This window comes from Schistocerca nitens, chromosome 5 (assembly GCF_023898315.1).
Source record: "Schistocerca nitens isolate TAMUIC-IGC-003100 chromosome 5, iqSchNite1.1, whole genome shotgun sequence".
NCBI classification, from domain to species: domain Eukaryota; kingdom Metazoa; phylum Arthropoda; class Insecta; order Orthoptera; family Acrididae; genus Schistocerca; species Schistocerca nitens.
In genome coordinates, this window is record NC_064618.1 from 793,939,300 (window position 1) to 793,956,833 (window position 17,534).

Here is a 17,534-nt window from a genome sequence, read left to right on the forward strand (position 1 = left end):
CACAACAGGTGGGAATCAACCGAGAGACACTGTGACATATTGTTGTTGAAGATCTGCATCTCTTCCCATACAAAATTGAAACACATCATCCATTGAGCCCCAGGGCCATGGAAAATCGGTTATGTTTCGTCAACACTATTGTTCACAGAATTGACGAACAGGACTTTGATGTAAATATGGTTTTGTTTCGCAACGAAGCCCATTTTCATTCGGATGGGTTCATCAATAAGAAAAATTAGCGCTTTTGAGGGACTGAGAATCCGCATTTCGCGATCGAGAAGTCTCATCACCGTCAACGGGTGACTGTGTGGCGTGCAACGTCCACGTTCCTTGATGGTACGGCGACTACCGAACGGTATGTGAAGGTATTGGAAGGTGATTTCATCCCCATTATCCAAAGTGACTCTGATTTCGAAATATATGGTTCGTGCAAGACCGAGCTCGACTCCATCGAAGTAAGAGAGTGTTTGGTGTACCGGAGGAGCACTTTGGGGACCGCATTCTGTCTCTGGTGTATCCAGAGGCCACTGGCATGGGCCCTCTATTGGCCGCCATATTCTCCGGGTCTGAACACATGCAACTCCTTTTTGTCGGGCTATATCAAAGACAAGGTGTTCAGCATTGACACCAAAACGATTGCTGAGCTAAAAACAGCCGTTCAGGATGTCATTGAGATCGGGTCATGCAGAATTTCATATTCGTCTGCTGCATATCATCGCCAGTGTTGGCAAGCACACATGTCATAACCTAAATTCAAATGTCTGCAGTGACGTTTACATGTTGAATAAAGTGTGTGCACGCCGTAGTTTGTAAATAATTTACGTTTTTTTTCATAAAGTTCAACAATTGTCACTCTGCATGTGTAAGTAAATTTTGTCCGGTAACGTGTTACGATATTCGCGGTTTTCTTCACTTGAACCATATACAGCTCGGGTGTTACTCAGTGCCCATTCTCTTTTTTCAATTTTTTTGTCACCTTACTTCTTGTTAATGTGTTTGACTATTGCACCACAGTGAATGATAGTTAAGTACGTATCTGTGAATGGTAGCATTTGTGCGTCTGTGTGCCAGTTGTCTGTTTATGCACCAGATAGTGACGACGCTATAACACTTTGGGGTAGGCGCGAAGTTACTTTCAAATTTGATCATTTCTCCCCGCTGGGAACGACTATTTAGTTCTATCTGATAAGAAATACTCTATCCAATATGAAAGCTGATCCGCTATTCCTAAAGTCGTACGTTGTTCATTATATGACACTGCAGAACTGTAGCGATCGCCTTTGCAATGCAAGAAAACATTGCATCAACCTGTGTGCTGATAGGTACTGACTTCTGCATCTCATTGAGCAGAACGAACTGACTTTCACAATATTATAGCTTTCGGAATGTTTTTCAGTCGATTCCTAGAAAATAAGTTGGTGAAACATTTCGGTCCGTCACATTGCAGGTTGGCAGTAAACTGATCATTATTTCATTGTTCGTTACAGTTGTTTAAGATGGGGTGCTTTTGGGTAATTGTAAAATCTTGAATGTAGAGAACGTTCTTTCCTTCCAAGAAATTATTAATTTACACTTTTCTTAGTATACGTCCAGTTTCAAAATTTATCATTTCTTTTTGTCATATGACAATGTGTGGAAATGTCTTAAAGTCTTTGTTTTGATAGCATTCATTTATAGTTTGAATAATATGAACATGTGGCTGAGTTACGTCCTGATGTAGATATAGGCGTGGGTCACTTGTACGGATGTACAGAGCAGGCGCCCATGAAGCATATTTATGGTCGAATATCTGTTGTCAACGACTGGCAGACGATTGTGTATATTTGAAAACGGAATAATATATTTCGAACGACTCGTGCTTTGAGAAAGAGTAAATAAAATAGCTGCTGGAAGGAAAGAAAGTTTTCCACAGTCAGCATAGTGATAACAGTCCGAAATTAATTGACCAACCACTCGTAGTTTTAAGATTTTACATCTGAAAATGAGCTCGGTAGATATTTTACATTTATCATCCTTTAGTTAATACATTGCTGTAAACAAAATCAGATTAATTAACTTGGAAGTGAGGCCATGTGTCCCTCTGTTAACGAGTAAATGCCGCATGCTGACAGAATAGGGATATTTCTCATTGGCGCGGGACAGAATCTTTTCTGCCAACGTTTATTGCCTCCTGTCACGCAACATTCTGGTACTTAACCTTTGAAACGAACTGTTCCTCCTTTCATGTGCTTCGATTTTCATCTGTAGCAATAGCAATTATTCACCACTGATATTATTAATAAATAAACGTGTAGAAGAGGAAAAATATGTGTAATGTTAATGTTTCGGTCTTGGTGTAAAGTGAAAAGAGAGAGAGAGAGCAAAATGCAATGCTCACTTCATAAATATTTCTACTCTTTGCACCAGAGAGTAGTGGTATGTATGAAGAGGGGCAGAACAGGCTTCGTTTTGAAACTACTCACTGCTTCGTAACCGCATCCGTAGCCTATGTCGCCAACGCATGCATGTGCGGTGGCGATCGTGTTAGACGTAAGCCGGTTCGAATCTTGGAAGTGGATGAAGTTATCAGTCCCAGTTTTTAGCAGGCAATGGGAGGAGAGGTGGTGGCTTATGGTTCCTGATCATCATTCTTTGTGACAAAGTCCTGTACTAAATTCCAAACCGTTCGCAGTGTTCCACGATGTGAGGCCGTGTAATACTGTTGGTGGTGATCCATCAGTCAAATGGGAACATTAAGCTCGCGGGCTCCTTGGTGCTATTCGAAAGGAGAAGGCTACGTGCAGGCACTGGGTTTTACCCTCTCCCTTCTCTCTTGATCATCATCATCATCATCATCACGATACAGTACAAACATAACATTACACTATACGCGTCTTCCATTACCATCACCTAGATGTTACAAATACACGTAAGACACAACTCTCACATATCCGCAAAGGCGGGAGCCAATGTATGCGGAGGAGGAATATTTTTCCGATAGGGGGTTGAACCCACCCTGCGCGACATCCCAGCCAACGACATTTTTTGTTTGTTGCCTGCAAAGTCAAGTGACTACTGGATGCCGCAAGGTTTGCCCGTAAGTGTACTGCGGGTTTTGAGTGTCATTATTCGCTAGTATTGGTGGACCCTGTTAAAAAATACCGTAGATTTTACACGCGTTTTAATAATTTGCGTTCGGTATCCGAAATGTACTTGGCTTGAGGCTTAGATGTGCAAAGGTTTTTTTAGTGGTTTGGAGGAAGTGTCACGGCTCAGATCTCGTTAATTTTTTTGTTACAGGGAAAGAAACGGTAGCCGTTGTTGCTTTTTAGGTTTTCCACTGCGCTTTATGGTACTGCCGAGCCTGTTTTATTCAATTATTCTGCGGCATATTGCGAAATGGCTTCCTGGTGCGCCAAATTGAAACTGACTCATAAATCATCGAAATAGGAGCTATTACAACAGATTAGCCGCTTATTCCACATTGAGGTATTTTTGGGTACGAAATTCTTCTACTTTTACCTTCCGGTGCTATACTTTATGGAAGCAAAAATATTGCTCGTTCAGTGTCTCACTCTACGTCAACGGTTCTAGTACTACTGTTCCCTATTGTGACAATTTTCAAACAAGCACAATGGTTTGGAGGACTGTATGAGGTTCAAACTGTCGTGTGTAATTCATAGCTTCAGGTGAAATTTTCTCGAAGGCCTCATATTTAGCTACCGCATTTACGTAGTACTTGTCACATATATATGACCATAAAATCACAAAAATCGTCTATTCACTGTTAACTCTCGTATTACACTATTTCTCAAATTTTTTCTCCATTTAAAACGGCTCTTCTCGGTAAGACAACTGTAATTAGATGCTTGTGATTGTTCCATATGAAAAACAGTTTTCCTCCTTTAACGTATATTAGGTGGCCATCAGCAAACGGTAGTGCATATATACAGTACTATCATATATAAACACAGACATCTGTTGAGATTCCCATCTACTGTCAAATATTTCCAATTTTCCAAAATTTGCTCTGTACAATTTGTAAAGAAATCAATGATAGAATGTATTCCTGACGAAATCCCTTGATAACATTAAATTTAGGTGAGAGATAATTTTGGATTTTTTTTATTCTTAGTGTAGAGTTTTCACTCAGTTCTTGAATTACTTAATGACAGGATTATTATTGGATGATTTTAAAGTCTTCCACACACTGGAAATTAATGGAGGTGAAACAAATCAAAATTTGACAGCGGAAAAAAGCATGGGAACGGTTACACATGTTGAAGAGCTCAAATATCTGGGAGTTAAGGCACACAAGATGGTAAACAAGATTAATAAATTAGTTCAGCAATAAGTGCTGGGAGGTTTACTATTGGAACATCAAATGATATTTTATGGAATCAGCGGATTTGAAAAGAGACAAAGGAAACAAATATTCAAAGCATTTATTAGAAGCATTATGACAGTATGGATCAGAAGTATAGACAGTTAAACGCCAGTTAATCAAAGTAGGGTGTAACGATGTATATTCGCTTTAGACTGAGAAATACGAGTAGATCCATTTGCCTGTTTGCTACCAGTTTATACTTAATGAGTACTTGTTTACTTGATTTCTAATTTTTATTATTATTAGTTGCATGTGTGAACAAAGAAAGGCAACTTTCTTGAAATGGTCTCTGCATTGCTTACAATACTTGAATTTACAAATTACACCCTAGTTAGATATTTGGTAACGCAGCACATAATTAATCGATTTCTGCTATATCTCATGGTACTGTTCTTCACAACAACGACATGTACAAGTAAAGCAGAAGTGAAATAAAACAAATTAAATTCCCGACCAGTTTGTCAGTTCTGGATCATGCAAGAATTTCGAAGTTATGTAGCAGAACTAATATTGAGCCAAGTCATTTTGCTCTTCCCCAGAAATCTGATACAACCGATGTGGCTCAGATGGGCGCAAAATTCGAAAGTGTTTTATTTTGCATTCTAGTTATATTTCGTAGTCGCCATGTTGTTATGACGTAAGAAATGAAGTACAAGGATATTTGGCTGACGCATTCAGTCAGAAATAGTTGGACATCCAGTTTACCAGTGGGTTTACTAAGTGCTGGTACATCGCCCACAACAAAATTATGGTAAATTATGTTTAATTTACTACTACATAAATTTGAATATAATTTGTATATGCTTTTTTAGCCCACCACAAGGAAAATTTACTTAGCATTTGGAGTTGGTGCCGTGATCAGAGGGAGTCTTGACGGAGGGAAACGGTGCGTAGGTGATGTAGCTCGGAAAACAGCCGTGTCTGGCTACCGGTTGATCCTACCACACGACTAGCTGTAACGTCGGTCACGTGGCTGTGTTAACTGGTATACCAGTGTCGCCAATGAACTTAGAAATGCAGATGGCACTCACCATAGACGTTGAGTCTGGCGGAATGAGAGGTCTTGCCAGCGCGGTTCTCTGCCGTGCATGTGTACTCGCCGCCGTCCTCCACCTGCACCTGGCTGATATTCACGTGACTGATGACGTCGCCGTGCACCGTCACATACTGGCCGATCACGAACCTGCAACACAACACCCTCTATCACTATGTCACTACACAACCTATCGGTCTGTACTGTATTGGCGGACACACACACACACACACACACACACACACACACACACACCAGGTGCTACGGATGAAATTTTGTACATGTCATTGTAATAATGGCGTCATTTGGAAGAGAAATGGAGGGGCATCGGGTCAGCATACCATTCTTCCAGCCCTTCTCAGAACCACAGATGTTGCAGCCCCTACTTCTCATTCGAACAGCTCCCCATAGCCTCGCAAGACTGTCATGAGGACCTTATTGATCGGTCCTCTTCGATTTTTTCACACATATAGGATTTGAAGGTCATTGTCCAGACATCAATTTTTCCTAAGGCAGCAAGGCATAATACTAAAAAGAGAACTTAAAAAATCGACTTGGGTGTAAAGACTTCCCAGCACTGTTAAATAAGAAACATCTCAGGCATTTTACGAGTACCAGAGCAGATGGTCACTAACTTGCTTTTAATAAAGGTGTATTTATTATTAAAAAAATTAAGCTGTGGCAGTCGTTACAACTATGATGTATAATTACTTAAACTGAGATGTAAAACCAGTTTTAACACTTCATCAATATAGCAAAGGGAAAATGTTCTGCAAGAAGAAATCAAAATTAATTTACGTTGCTTAACAAAATTTGTAATTTAGTGTACTATTCTATTTTTTCTTGTTTTCTAGTTCTTAAGATTAATTCCTTGCTTAAATCGGCAGATAATCGGGATGTATTGGTAGTGGTTGAGTTTTGCGTCAACATTTGCACAACTTTGTAATTTATTGTATTTCTGAACAATAAAACATTTTAGTAAGAAAAGTGGCAACTGTACAGTTTTTGTAGTTGCAAACTCTCTAATTTAACTCTTGTTAGTTATCCCATTTGTTACTTTTACTTGAACTGTATATTTATTATGTGTGACATAACAAAAAATGAATCATAATTTTAATAAAGTAATAATCACTAACCACATGAAAGTAATTAAAATTTGATACAGAAAAGTAAAATTATTCATATCAATAATATTGTTTACCTGTACTTACAATAAATTTTTTGTTCTATATTTTGTGGTCTGCATTTTTGTACCAAACTTTTTTATTGGAAATACGCACATTTAGTGCAGTTATATTTATCTTCATTAAAGAATTGTGATTCAATATTTGCTAATGAATGTTTTCATCTCATAATAAATATAGAATTCAACAAAAATAAAAAATAAAAATGTTAATACTAGCTTGATTTGAACCTGCAGCTTTGCGATTGCAAGACTTATGTGCCATGAATTCACTATGGTGACTCTGTTACATTGTCTGAATTTTTTGTGCTTAACTGCACTCAGAAATCTTTACATATTCTAAGTCGATTTTTTCGATTGTGTATTGAAAATTGTGTTGCACTGCATTAAGAAACTGGTGTCTCAAACCTGACCTGCAAGTCCTATAAGTATCAAGGAAAACCAATAGGTTCCCTTGTGACTGTCCTGTTCCAATCTTCCCACCAAGGAAAAATCCTACTAGTCCATATGGCAGTCAGTCTGGCTGACCGATCATCTTTTGCCCTCTACATTCTTGATAAGTATTCCAGCAAACTCAGACTTACAGTACAGCTCAACAGATTATCAAGCAGAAAGCAATTTAGTGACAGAATTTTTCCACATGTTATGGGAAAACGATTTCTTCCTGTTTGATCACACTGGACCTATTTGTTCTGAAAGAAACCAAATTATCATCTTACGTGGAGATGAGTGGAAAAATTGGATATGATAAATTCAAAGATAAGTCAGCTAAGGCTGGGTAGCCTTAAGGAAGAAATTTTCTGTTTCAGAACTGTTAAAAACTGAGGTTTTTGTTTGATTGGGGTAAAAACTGCACCATGACAAGAATACAGCAGTATTTCCATATATTTAATCTTTCCGTTTATGATCGCAACGATTCACTGACATACCAATCGCATCCAAGCAGTCAGAGCATTTACTGAGCAGTTAATCTGGAGTTTTCTTCACCGCAGTACTCCTATAGTTATGATTTCTCCGAATTATGCTTTCTTGAGAATTTTTGATTGTCTCTGTAAATTAAAGTGTAGCAGCTAAAAAAAAAAAAAACATTTGCGTAGCTCGTAAATTTAATATTAAAATAAATGATACTGGTAACAACTGAAACTTTGTTGTGCGTTATCATTATTATTAACAATATATATAAATAAGTGAGATGTATAGCGTATAAATCTGGTACACTTCCTAATAACATCGGAAAGACAGAACTCGTATATGAAACCTACATAGAAAGGTAATAGTGCCATTAGCTGATGAAGTGAACTGCACTGCGCTTCTTGCAATCCTCAGCTAGGACTGCTGATATTTTTAAAAGTATCGGGAATCCAATATATCGATATTTAAAAAATATAATAATCGGCACATGATATATATTAGTAGAAAAAATTATCGATATACCTCCGGAAAAACTATAGACATACCAGCCAAAATAATATCGGCTGCACATTGTAAATATACTGCCAGTTTTAGAGCTGTATATTTAAGTATTGAATTATTATTAGATATTCTGTACATCAACAAGCTAGCAGCCTGATTATCCCCCTTAGAGCAAGAACTGAAAGGAAAACGATGCCCGTTCATGCTTGGTGATAACAAATTTGCTAACAATGGTAATTGCATGTAAGTGGCAGAATAACGTTCGGTTTCCACACATCTCGCATTTGTCTTGAACACTTCATGTCGACTTCCCTGTTTCATTTCTGAAAACGCCAGAGAACTAGCAGTTGTAGTGTAAAAATTGCGTGGTGAAGTTAAACGTGGCAATTTCTGTTGACTGCGCCGAGAATCGATTACGTCAGCATTTCCCTCACACGTGTTCGTTCACCCATCGCAAAGACCAATCTTGTCATTTAGATTTTTGTTCATCAGTTCAAGCAACAGTTCTTTAAGAATGCCGATGTGAAGAAACAGCACATTAGTTGGGTTAAAAATTGCTTTTTAACGCAACTGGTGTGCTATTTCTTTACATCGAGTATCTTGTTAATCCACTCACACCTCCACCCGCCAGCGTAACTGGACTTCTTTGTACCATCTATGCATTCTTCACACGGTCTAAGAGAAAGACTGAACGTGCCAAAAGCTTAAAAAGTAGTGAAACTCCTTCACGCAGTGAAAGTAAAATTATGTTCTACTACAATTTAAAAAAGAACAGTTTCAAATATTTACAGAAAATTGCGTAAAAAATATAATTTAAAATAAAAATAGCGGGGCTCGATGTTGCCATTCCGATATTGACGTATCGAAATGATTGTGAAGGGAATGTAGGCCGCGACATATCGATGTTTTGGATAAATCGATATATCTATATTTTATTAATAGCCCGACTACAGCCACATTACTATGAATAATTAGCAATATCCATTTGTATAACAAGAAGATTCAAGCTGTCAAATCATATGGCATTGACGGCTGGGAGTCCGACCTGGGGCAATTCGGCCACCGAATTGCAAGTATTTGCAATTGACGCCACATTGGGGGACTTGCGTGTCGATGATGAAATGATGATCAGGACAAGCCAGCACCCAGTCCCCGAGCGCAGAAAATCTCTGACCCGGCCGGGAATGAGACACGGGCGCGCAGTATGGCAGTCAGATGAGCTGACCACGCAGCTGGAACTGCTCTTTTCTATCAAAAGTCGGAAAAGGGGCTGGAGAATCACTTCGTAAAACGGATTCATTAGATATTTTATGTAAGTTTCGTACATTCCCTTTATAAACTTCTAAATCCCATTTCCGTCCTGCATGTCATGAAACATAACAAACACCACGTGATTTGCAGTAACAAACGCTGACAATAACGACTAACTGAATTTACAAATAGATTCTAGATACCTACACTTTGTCTTCGACATAGGTTGATCTACTAAAACCACATTCAATAAATTGATCCCAGTGTTGATGATCTTTTTCTTGGCATCTTTCGTAGCTAGCGCAAATTCAATTTGAAACGGTGAAATCTGTATACGGCAACCTACAACGACGTAATAACTTCTAGACATAAATATTTCTGTATGTGACAAAATTTTTTCTTGCAAGCACGAGACAAATTCCTAGTAGTAGAAAAATCGATTAAGAGACGTTTCCAGCATAGCTGTTTTCTTCATTCCACTAGTCCTGTGACTGAGCTTTCAACTGAACTTGTCAATCAAAAAATAAACGTCCATCCTTTTGTGTCGTTTGCTCAACGTCGTATTACAAAGATCCATTGCAAACTAATTGGATGATTTTACTATTCACACTCGATTAAATTGAACACAGCATTTACTCTTCCTAGTTGTCAGACGATGATACTACCCATTATCTCGCTATGGAGGCGGTCGTCATTCTTGCAAGCATAACTATTTTCGTAGTGAAAATTCATACCTATTCGAACCATTCTTTCACTGCTACTCTACCTAAAAATATTAACTGTTCTAAGTACTTACCAGATTGCCGATCTGTCTTCAAATTTTTGAAATACTATCACAAATACAAGAATGTGTCAGTGGGAAAACTATTATACCTGAGTTGTACGCAGTGCAATCAAACGATGACTACTATCTGAGGCACTGTACAGTATTACGACTGTATTTATACTATACTGCCGTCTCTTGTCCCCCCCCCCTCCCCCCTCTCCGTCCCCCACATTATCACCAACTTTAGCACATAACTGAACTGTAGAATGAAATACTTTTCTTGGAACACTTTTATTTTTAAAATGATGACAGATGAATGTTATCTAGTTTGTGTGTGTATGGGTGTGTGTGTGTGGGGGGGGGGGGGGGGAATTTGGAGTGCATCGCATGTGCTACACACAACTCGTTCTCAGATAAGAAAGCTAACTATCCAAAGTAAGGTTAGACACTTGTTAGGAATGATACTTCGCCTGCACTACTCCTCTCAATTGTGACAGTTGCTTGACCTGCTCACTGCAGCCCTATATAAAAACAATCAAGCTCAGATGTGGGCACTACACTTAATGTTCGTAACTCATTTGATTGCTGCACTCCTTCTTCTGAACTGGCAGAAACTGGAAGACTTCAAGCTGCTAATGATTTGTGTCTAACCTTTTCAACAATAATGATGATAATAGTAATAATAATACTGTTTACAGCACTATAGTAGCCATTATGTACTTACTGGCGTGTCGTACTGTCAGTTAATTCATTTATCCGTTTTGAAGCAAGTAATGAAGCAATTTATGGACTACTGCAGGTACTATCTACAACTTGAAGAAGACATTTTCTTGAGATATTTAGCATTCGTTACATATATGTCTCACTTTTATCATCAGCGATGTATGGGTCAAAGCACAACGTGTATGTGAAGTGGGTGGACTATATGCGGAACCTGTAACCAACATCGCGTTAATGCTACAAACGGAGAAAAAGTAATTATTGACAACTTATATAATCAATATTACAGTCTCACAAAATTTTGATGATAGTGATCACCTTCTGCAAATACACTACTGACCATTAAAATTGCTACACCAAGAAGAAATGCAGATGATAAACAGGTATTCATTAGACAAATATATTATACTAGAACTGACATGTGATTACATTTTCATGCAATTTGGGTGCACAGGTCCTGAGAAATCAGCACCCAGAACAACCACTTCTGGCCGTAATAACGGCCTCGATACGCCTTGGCATTGAGTCAAACGGATGGCGTGTACAGATACAGCTGCCCATGCAGCTTCAACACGATATCACAGTTCATCAAGAGTAGTGACTGGCGTATTGTGACGAGCCAGTTGCTCGGCCACCATTGCCAAGACGTTTTCAATTGGTGAGAGATCTGGAGAATGTGCTGGCCAGGGCAGCAGTCGAACATTTTCGGTATCCAGAAAGGCCCGTACAGGACCTGCAACATGCGGTCGTGCATTATCCTGCTGAAATGTAGAGTTTCGCAGGGATCGAATGAAGGGTAGAGTGACGGGTCGTAACACATCTGAAATGTAACGTCCACTGTTCAAAGTGCCGTCAATGCGAACAAGAGGTGACCGAGACGTGTAACCAATGGCACCCCATACCATCACGCCGGGTGATACGCCAGTATGGCGGTGACGAATACACGTTTCCAATGTGCGTTCACCACGATGTAGCCAAACACGGATGCTGCCATCATGGTGCTGTAAACAAAACCTGGATTCATCGGAAAAAATGACTTTTTGCCATTCGTGCACCCAGGTCCGTCGTTGAGTACACCATCGTATGCGCTCCTGTCTGTGATGCAGCGTCAAGGGTAACCGCAACCATGTTATCCGAGCTGATCATCCATGCTGCTGCAAACGTCGTCGAACTGTACGTGCAGATGGTTGTTGTCTTGCAAACGTCCCCATCTGTTGACTCAGGGATCGAGACGTGGCTGCACGATCCGATACAGCCATGGGGATAAGATGGCTGTCATCTCGACTGCTAGTGATACGAGGCCGTTGGGATCCAGCACGGCGTTCCGTATTACTCTCCTGAACCCACCGATTCCATATTGTGCCAACAGTCATTGGAACTCGACCAACGCGAACGGCAATGTCGCGATACGATAAGCCGCAATCGCAATAGGCTACAATCCGACCTTTATCAAAGTCGTAAACATGATGGTACGGATTTCTCTTCCTTACACGAGGCATGACAACAACGTTTCACCAGGCAACGCCGGTCAACTGCTGTTTGTGTATCAGAAATCGGTTGGAAACTTTCCTCGTGTCAGCACGTTGTAGGTGTCGCCACCGGCGCCAATCTTGTGTGAATGCTCTGAAAAGCTAATAATTTGCATATCACAGCATCTTCTTCCTGTCGGTTAAATTTGGCGTCTATAGCACGTCATCTTCAAATGGTTCAAATGGCTCTGAGCACTATGGGACTCAACTGCTGTGGTTATCAGTCCCCTAGAACTTAGAACTACTTAAACCTAACTAACCTAAGGACATCACACACATCCATGCCCGAGGCAGGATTCGAACCTGCGACCGTAGCGGTCGCACGGTTCCGGACTGCGCGCCTAGAACCGGGAGACCACCGCGGCCGGCACGTCATCTTCGTGGTGTAGAAATTTTAATGGCCAGTAGTGTAATTTAGTTTCTTGAATGACACAGAATAGAATCATTTAGGTTTTACTCCTCAGAAAATTTCATTTTCCCCCTCAGGAAAAAATTATCCCGACGTTTGGAACCACTGTACTAGACGAACCAGCTCTTGGGTATATTCCCTTGTTCTAGATTTATTTTGGGTGACGTACCATAGCTGCTTCAAAGTGCGATAAGTTATTATGTTGTCCCACAGCATTCGATACTTTTGAGACCGATACTCTGATATTTCTTACGACTCTATGAAATACTCGAATGCTCGGTATCTATAGCGGCACAGAAGGTATGGAAACGAATGTATCGATACTTACGTGTATCGGCAATACCGTTAAGCCCTTACAGTAATAATTTTGCTCATCACTCGAGCGGCAGAACGTCGCTGTTTGATTGGGTTTCCCGGAGCCGCCCTGCAGGCCGGGGAGCGCCGGGCGCCTGGCACGACGTCCGGCCCGGGTAATGAGTGCGGCGCTCTCATCGCGTCGAGGGGGAGTTCTCTCGTTTAGCGCCGCCGCCAGCCCAGCCCGGTCAGCGGAGCCCGGCGATAAATTAGCAATCAGCCGGAACACAATCAGCGGCGCAGCGTTCTGATTGGCTGGCGGGGCGGCTGCAGCTGGGATCGGCGGGCCGCCTTCCGCACACACACACAGCTGTTCCAATTTGCGCCAAGTCTCGAGGCGAGCACAGACTTCCACTGCTGTGTGCTAACGTGCATCTACAAATGCCGCGTGCTTAAAAAAGCGGTTCCATCTTCCAGCAATAGAGTGTACTGGTCAACTACGAAAAAATGGACCAAGTCCAAGTAGCACTCGAGCGGTGAGAGTTCGAACTAAATCATGTGTATAGAAAGTGCATTCATCCCGGGAATCGAGAATCTCGGCGTTCTTATCTGTTATCGATCAGTACTTCCAGCATTTCCATAACTTCTGAGAATGTTTTAAGTTTAAATTTTTGTGTAATTTTGCATTTGCTGTTGCAGTATCTGAGAAAATGGACTCTCAACAGACGACAGACAATCGGAGAACATAAGACGTAGCGCCACTACATCGTACCAGTTAAGATGGGACATTACGGCAGGGATCCGACGTCCAGTATGAGTCACGAAAATCAACCCTTCCAAGAACCAGGCAATCATCGTAGGTCTTACCACTCGCTCCTTCCAGTTTCTTGCTCTCTCCCTTACCATTTGCGCCCGTCCTGTCTGCCTCTCCCCCATCCTCACCTACCTTGGCCTCACCATTCACCATCACCTCACCTGGATCCCTCATCTCCGCTCTATCCAATCCAAAGCCCACGACCGCCTCCGACTCCTCAAACTCCTCTCTGGCTGGACTTGGGGGTTGAACCCCTCTACCATCCTCCACACCTACAAATCCTTAATCCGTTCCATCCTCTGTTATGCCAGTACCGCCTGGATATCCGCCCCCCCTCCCCCCCAAATTATATAAGTCCCTCCAGATCCTCAAGCGCCACGCACTCCGCCTCGCCTTCCGTATACGCCTCCCATCCCCCAAGCAGATGCTCTACGACCTGATTCCTTTCCCCCATCTGCTCCTATTCCTCGAACATATCCGCATCCTCTACACCTCCCGCCGCCTTGTTCTCCCTCATCCCCTGGTTGCTCCTCTCCTCTCCAACCCCCACCCTCTGCTATGCCTTCACTGTCGTGTCCCCCCTACCCTCCATCTCTACACCCTTCATCTCCTTTCCCAAGGTGGCTTCCATCGACTACCCCTCCCGGATGATGCCCTCTCTCCCTCCATTTATCCCTCCTATCAACTCTGATCCTCACCTCTCCCTCCCTTCCTCTGTCCTTTTTTTGGGCTCCCTCCCCCCTTCCCTCCTTCCATCCTGTTTTTTCCCTGCCTATCCTCTCTCTGCCTCCCTTCTCTCCCCTGAGTCCTTTTGCATTTCCTTCCTCTACCTTTCCCCATTCCCTCTCGCGTCTGCCCTGGCCCCTCCCCTTATGAATCCTCTCCCTCCGTCGGTTCCCCCCTTTCGTTTTTCCTCTCCTCCCCCCCTTTTCCCCCCTCATCTGTCCAGGTCCCCCTCCCCCATCCCCCATCAACCCTTGGCCGTGGCGTGTCATCTTTGTGCCGACTTTTTAGTGCAGTGTTTCCAGTGATTGTTAAGTGTTGTGCGTCTTTTCGAAATGTTGGGAACGGACATAATACTGCCGCTGGGTGTGATTTTTATATCTCTCACGAACAGAAACCAGACTGTTGCCGTGTTTTTTAATTGTCTGTCTACTATTTTACCTGTCTGCATCCTGTGTATTTTGTTAGCATCGCCCACCTTTTGTTTTATGTTTTAACTTTCCACAATTTTCCGCCGTTTTACAATTTAAGTCACCGTTTTATCGCCGGCTTATATTGTTTCTTATCTTCTTATGTTTCAAAAATTCTGTAGGCTGAAGAGCAGCGTATTAAGCTGCTGTCAACCCGCCCGGACAGGTGGCGTGAGATTACTCGGGTGTGTGTAACTTCTATGCGATCTGATAGACGTCACTAGCTGACGGACACTGTTTGAGCTGCAGTCAAAATATTGTCAATTTTATTTCCTGTTTAATTTTTTAATTATTTATTAATTACTACTATAATTGTGAGTTGTTTTGAGAGTGAATGAAAGTGTGGGTGTGATCTACTGTTTCATATAAAGTTTTATACTATACACTGAAGTTACTGGTCGCGTGAGGAGTGTTCGAGAATGACGTGTGTGTTAGTTATTCGTACTGGGGAATTTGTTATCAACTATGTCGTCAGTTTATGGTACTGGGGAAATGAGATTATGATTTCGGAAAAGTAGTTTTGTTAAGAGGGAATTAACTTCATATTTGTGCGTTTGCTAAATATGTTTATGGTAATTTAGCGTTCCAATTAAATGACAAATTTTGATTGGTTATGCATATATGCGCGGGATTGAGCGGGTTGGATGCTGCTTTCCGACTGGCTGTGATGTTTGTCTGCCAATCAGAAATTAGTATATTCGTTGCGTTTTTAGGGGAACTAGAAACTTCTTTTGTATAGAGAGAGCAGAACCGGTGTTTGGATCTCATAGTGATCAAACCTGTTGATATGTGCTCCGTTGAAAATTATTAATATTGTGATATTTCGGTATCAAAATGTTTGAGAAGTGCCGTGAAGTGTGGAAGGGAGTTCGATTTGAAACACGGTATGAAATTCGGAACATTTGGTGACATTTAAATAACTAAATTCTGCGTGGCGTGTTACTTACTCGCGAACTTAAACGTTTTGTTCTGTGAGTGATAATAACAACATTCGAACGAGATATTCTAAAGGAAACAATTCGTTTGTGAACTTTCAGTGAAGAATAATTCATAATTGCCATAAACCGGCGGATTAGTGTCGAGGCCAGCCTGTGGATGGTTTTTAAGGCGGTTTTCCATCTGTCTAGGCGAATGCGGGCTGGTTCCCCTTATTACGCCTCAGCTACACTATGTCGGCGGTTGCTGCGCAAACACTGGCTCCACGTACGCATACACCAAAATTACTCTACCACTCAAACATTTGGGGTTACACTCGTCTGGTGCAAGACTTTCCCGGTGGATGGGTGGGGGGGTGGGGGTGGGGGGGAAGTGAGGGGAGGGTCCACTGGCGGCCGAACCGCTCAATAACCCTGGGTTCGTAACCCTGGGTTCTGTGGGGGGCGGCGGTGGGGTGGGTGGACTGTTGTGGCCTGTTGTGGGGTTGTGAACCACGGAGGGCTACGGCAGGACGAAACCTCTCCGTCATTTCTAGGTTCCCAGTTCAATACACAACACGCAATGCTTGGTAATGAGTGGTGTACGCAAGCTTATCGCAACAGAGTGAAACATTACGCACTTAGATACTTTTATTTAACTATTACTTCCACTGACAAAACAGTTTTGGTGCGACTTATAGTTACGATAAATAGTGCCGTTTTATATATAGCTTTTCGTGGCTGATAACTACTGGCCAGTAACTTCAAGGAGTCGTGCATATTAGAAGACAAACCCTGAGGTGAGTGGAACTTGGCAACGAACTGTTCCATCGCAAACAGATAGCAAAAATCAATATTCTTTTTGTGTGGTGTAGCTACAAATTAAAAATTTTCCGATTTTTTCCTTTACTTGTATTGTAAATTATTGCTTCTTGCCAAATTTCATGATTCTAGGTAGCGGGAAGTACTCTTTAGATTTTGATGAGTGAGTTTGCGAGTTTCGAATTATGTAACATAAATGGCGAATGTTTTGATTTCATCAAATTAGAAGCTTAAATTTTTCCAACAGCCAAGGGACCTTAGACCTTAGTACCTAACATAAATTTCAATGTGACACGTCTAGCCGTTCCCGAGAATGATTCTTAACAGTTGGACAGACAGACACACCGACAACAAAGTGATACTGTAAGGGTTCCACTAACACCGACTGTGGTATGGAACCCTGAAAAGCCGGTATGGCAGCTGTTCAGATAAGTGAACGTGGAATATAAAAGCATCTACAACCCTTTAATAATGGAAAGGCATCTGGAGCAGATGAGATATCTGTAATACTTTACAAAGATTATGCTAAAGAACTTCCACCGCTCCTAGTATTACTTTACCGCAGGTCGCTGAACCAGTGAACGGTAACTAGCGACTGGAAAAAAAAAAAGCGCAGGTCATTTCTGTTTTCAAAAAGGGTCGTCGGACAGATGCACATAATCAGCCTATATCTTTGACGCTCGTCCGGAACATGTTTTATGCTCACATATTGTAACGGTTTTGGAGACAGCGGATCTTCTCGATAAAGCTCAAGGATACCGCAAACAGATGTCTTTCGAAACGCAGCTCACTCTGTTCATACAAAAAATACAGAGTGCCTTAAACAG

General features: G+C 41.6%; 1 protein-coding gene across 1 annotated transcript in view; it reads right to left on the reverse strand.

Annotated features, from left to right (window-relative positions):
* LOC126260723 (Down syndrome cell adhesion molecule-like protein Dscam2) overlaps positions 1-6,540 on the reverse strand; it is a 329,702-nt gene extending 323,162 nt beyond the window's left edge. The window contains exons 1-2 of the mRNA XM_049958060.1: positions 6,536-6,540; positions 5,398-5,549 (exon numbers count right to left, since the gene is read on the reverse strand). Of these exons, the coding sequence (XP_049814017.1) occupies positions 5,398-5,549; positions 6,536-6,540 (157 nt within the window). The remainder of the gene's footprint in view (positions 1-5,397; positions 5,550-6,535) is intronic.
* Positions 6,541-17,534: the final 10,994 nt, after the last annotated feature.